Consider the following 2,676-nt stretch of genomic DNA (forward strand, 5'->3'; position numbering starts at 1 on the left):
ACACCCGGCTAATTTTTTGTATTTTTAGTAGAGACAGGGTTTCACCATGTTCGCCAGGACAGTCTCAATCTCCTGACCTCCTGCTCCGCCTGTCTCGGCCTCCCAAAATACTGGGATTATAGGTGTGAGCCACTGCACTCAGCCGCTCCTTATCCTCTTGAATCTACTCGTCCATGAGACGCGGGAAGATTCTCCCTTCCCTGAGAGGACCCAGAGCCTTAGGTGTCTTCGTGTCCTTACCAACTGAAAAGAACTCAAGACTTTTATAATAAAAGAGAAAACCATGATCAGACTCTCCTACACATTTGTCATCATTAAGTAAGTTCCCAAGAGGAAGAGTGACCCATTTGGCTGGGCAAAGCAAGAGTGAACGTCTTGAGAAATGTGAGCTCCTCATGCCCTTCCAGTCATGCTCAGGTTCCAGGTTAAGTTTTCTTCTCTAGTCTCCTTTCCTGGGCTCAAATTCTCAACTACTGTGGCTGGAGGGTTTGTGGAACGCTGCAGACCAGAGTTCCTCCCCTCTGAAGGCCTGTGCAGGGTGATCGGAAGTGTTTCCACCCAGAGTGCAGGAAAGAAACTCTGCCTAAGGGGCAAGGGGCAGCAAGTCCTGCTGCCACCCATGAGAGATGCCCAACGCATCCCCGAAGAGCAGTTACAGCAGAATGTGAGGGGAGAGCCAGCGAGGCACGTGCTCATGCTCTCACGCCCCAGCCTAGCCCAGCCAAGTGCTGATGGCCTGCAGCTGCCAGTGCTGATGGTCTCTCCGCACCAAGGAGATGTGGGCTTGAACTCTGAGGTACGAAAGCTACACGTGGAATGAGGAAAAGTGAGCAGGTAACTTCAGAGGAGACAGGAGGGTTGAATTGAACAGGAAAAGATCAAAAGTACAACCAGAATCCCACTTGGTCTTTTTTCCATTCTCCTTTATTCCATAAACACCTAGTTACAAGTTGCACAAATCAAAAAATAAAGGCAGAGAAGGGTTTAGGGAAGATTCTCGTGATGTGTGTGGGCAGGAGTAGGGAGAAAGAGTTGGGAACCAGTCTGCTCCTTCCACAGCCCTAGACAGGGCTACGGCCCCTCAGTGGGGCCTCTGAGGAAGAGGTGGGCAAAGATCCAGGGTAGCTGAGGGATGGAGGAGGCCCCTAAACCCAGAGCTCACCCCAAAAGACCCTTCAATGCATGGCAGGAGTAGAATGGGAAAGGTGAGGGGTTTTGAAGATGGAGCAGCAGAATGAAAAATCAAGTTAGTAGATGCAGAGGCGAAGTCATCATGGTAAGGGGATTAAAGAAGGAAAAGGTAGGGAAAGGGTGCCGTGAAAGGTTCTCCCTGAGACCCCCAGGGAGAGGTGGGGGTCGGCTTGCCTGTTAATTTAATATTAAATTGGGGATGGGAATCAGAGAGGAAAAGTTATTTGGGGATGATTTCTCAGCCTCTCAGCCTGTACCTGGAGGGGAAAAGAGAGGAGCACAAATCAGAAGGAAGAAAAAACTTACGTTAAGAGCCAAGAGTTGGGGTTTAATCGCCTATGTCAGTGAGAACATTTTTCTCTTTCCACACCAACTTGCACTATCAAAGGCAGCTCCTGCGGGAGCCTGGACTGTGGCCTGCCTCGCGGCCGAGGACCATCCGCAGGTGCAGCCCGCCCTCCTTACCCCTGATACTTACAAGAGAGGCTGAGGGCCCGGGGCCCTCACCAGTCATAGCGGCGGGACTGTCGGGAAGGGGAGTCCTCAGGTCCCTGGATGGCCAAGCGGGGAGGCCCCTCCGCCCTTCGTCCCCCTGCCCCAGAGGACTCAAGCCGCCGAAACTCCAGGGGGCGCTGCTGCCGGAATCGGGAAGTCTCCCGCCGCCACTCGTCATCAAACGCTGCGGCCTCACCTGGAGGGGACAGAGCCCACATGAGGCCTGTGTGCGGCCCGGCTCCTGGAGGCCGATGTGCGAGCGAGTCACAGCCTCTCCGGCCAAAGCGGCGAACGCTGAGTGTGTGTGCAGGGGTGGGCGGGGCGGCAATTCCCTTAGCTCTTTTGGTTTCTACACGATCTCGGGAAGCCACCGGTAGGCCTAAGGTGGCCTACTAGAGGAAGAAATCAGCATGGGATTATTCTTCAGTTCAGGTTCGTAGTCCTGTGTGCACGCTAGGTACTTAATAATTGCGGATTTGAAAAAGATAGAGGGGAGAAAGAAACGGATCCAGGTGGAGAAGAGTGTAACACTATCAATACGGAACTTCAGGGACAAAGCAGGCCCCTCTCAAAGACACCGCCAGCACCTGACTCAGCCCCTGAGCGGAGGAGGCTCCGAGTGCGGTAAGAATATGGGGCTGACAGCCGGGCACGGTGGCTCACGCCTGTAATCCCAGCACTTTGGGAGGCCAAGGCGGGTGGATCACCTGAGGTCAGGAGTTTGAGACCAGCCTGGGCAACATGGTGAAACCCCGTCTCTACTAAAAATACAGAAATTAGCTGGGCGTGGTGGTACATACCTATAGTCCCAGCTACTCGGGAGGCTGAGGCAGGAGAATTGCTTAAACCCGGGAGGCGGAGGTTGCAGTGAGCTGAGATCGCGGCACTGCACTCCAGCCTGGGCACCTGGGCAACAAGAGCGAGACTCCGTCTCAAAAGAAAAAAAAAAAAAAAAAGAAAAAAAAAAAAAATATATATATATATGGGGCT

At 53.1% G+C, this 2,676-nt stretch overlaps 1 protein-coding gene across 2 annotated transcripts in view; it reads right to left on the minus strand.

Moving 5' to 3' along the window:
* Positions 1–902: 902 nt before the first annotated feature.
* Positions 903–2,676, minus strand: part of MLF2 (myeloid leukemia factor 2) — a 6,175-nt gene continuing 4,401 nt past the window's right edge. Inside the window, exons 8-9 of one of the 2 annotated variants that reach the window (XM_017891824.1) lie at positions 1,670–1,882; positions 903–1,448 (exon numbers count right to left, since the gene is read on the minus strand). In XM_017891824.1, the coding sequence (XP_017747313.1) occupies positions 1,695–1,882 (188 nt within the window). In that variant the 3' untranslated portion in view covers positions 903–1,448; positions 1,670–1,694. The remainder of the gene's footprint in view (positions 1,449–1,669; positions 1,883–2,676) is intronic. The other variant, XM_017891825.1, reaches the window with a different exon arrangement.

The sequence above is a fragment of the Rhinopithecus bieti genome, unplaced genomic scaffold (genome assembly GCF_001698545.2).
Source record: "Rhinopithecus bieti isolate Rb0 unplaced genomic scaffold, ASM169854v2 scaffold_21022, whole genome shotgun sequence".
NCBI classification, from domain to species: Eukaryota; Metazoa; Chordata; class Mammalia; order Primates; family Cercopithecidae; genus Rhinopithecus; species Rhinopithecus bieti.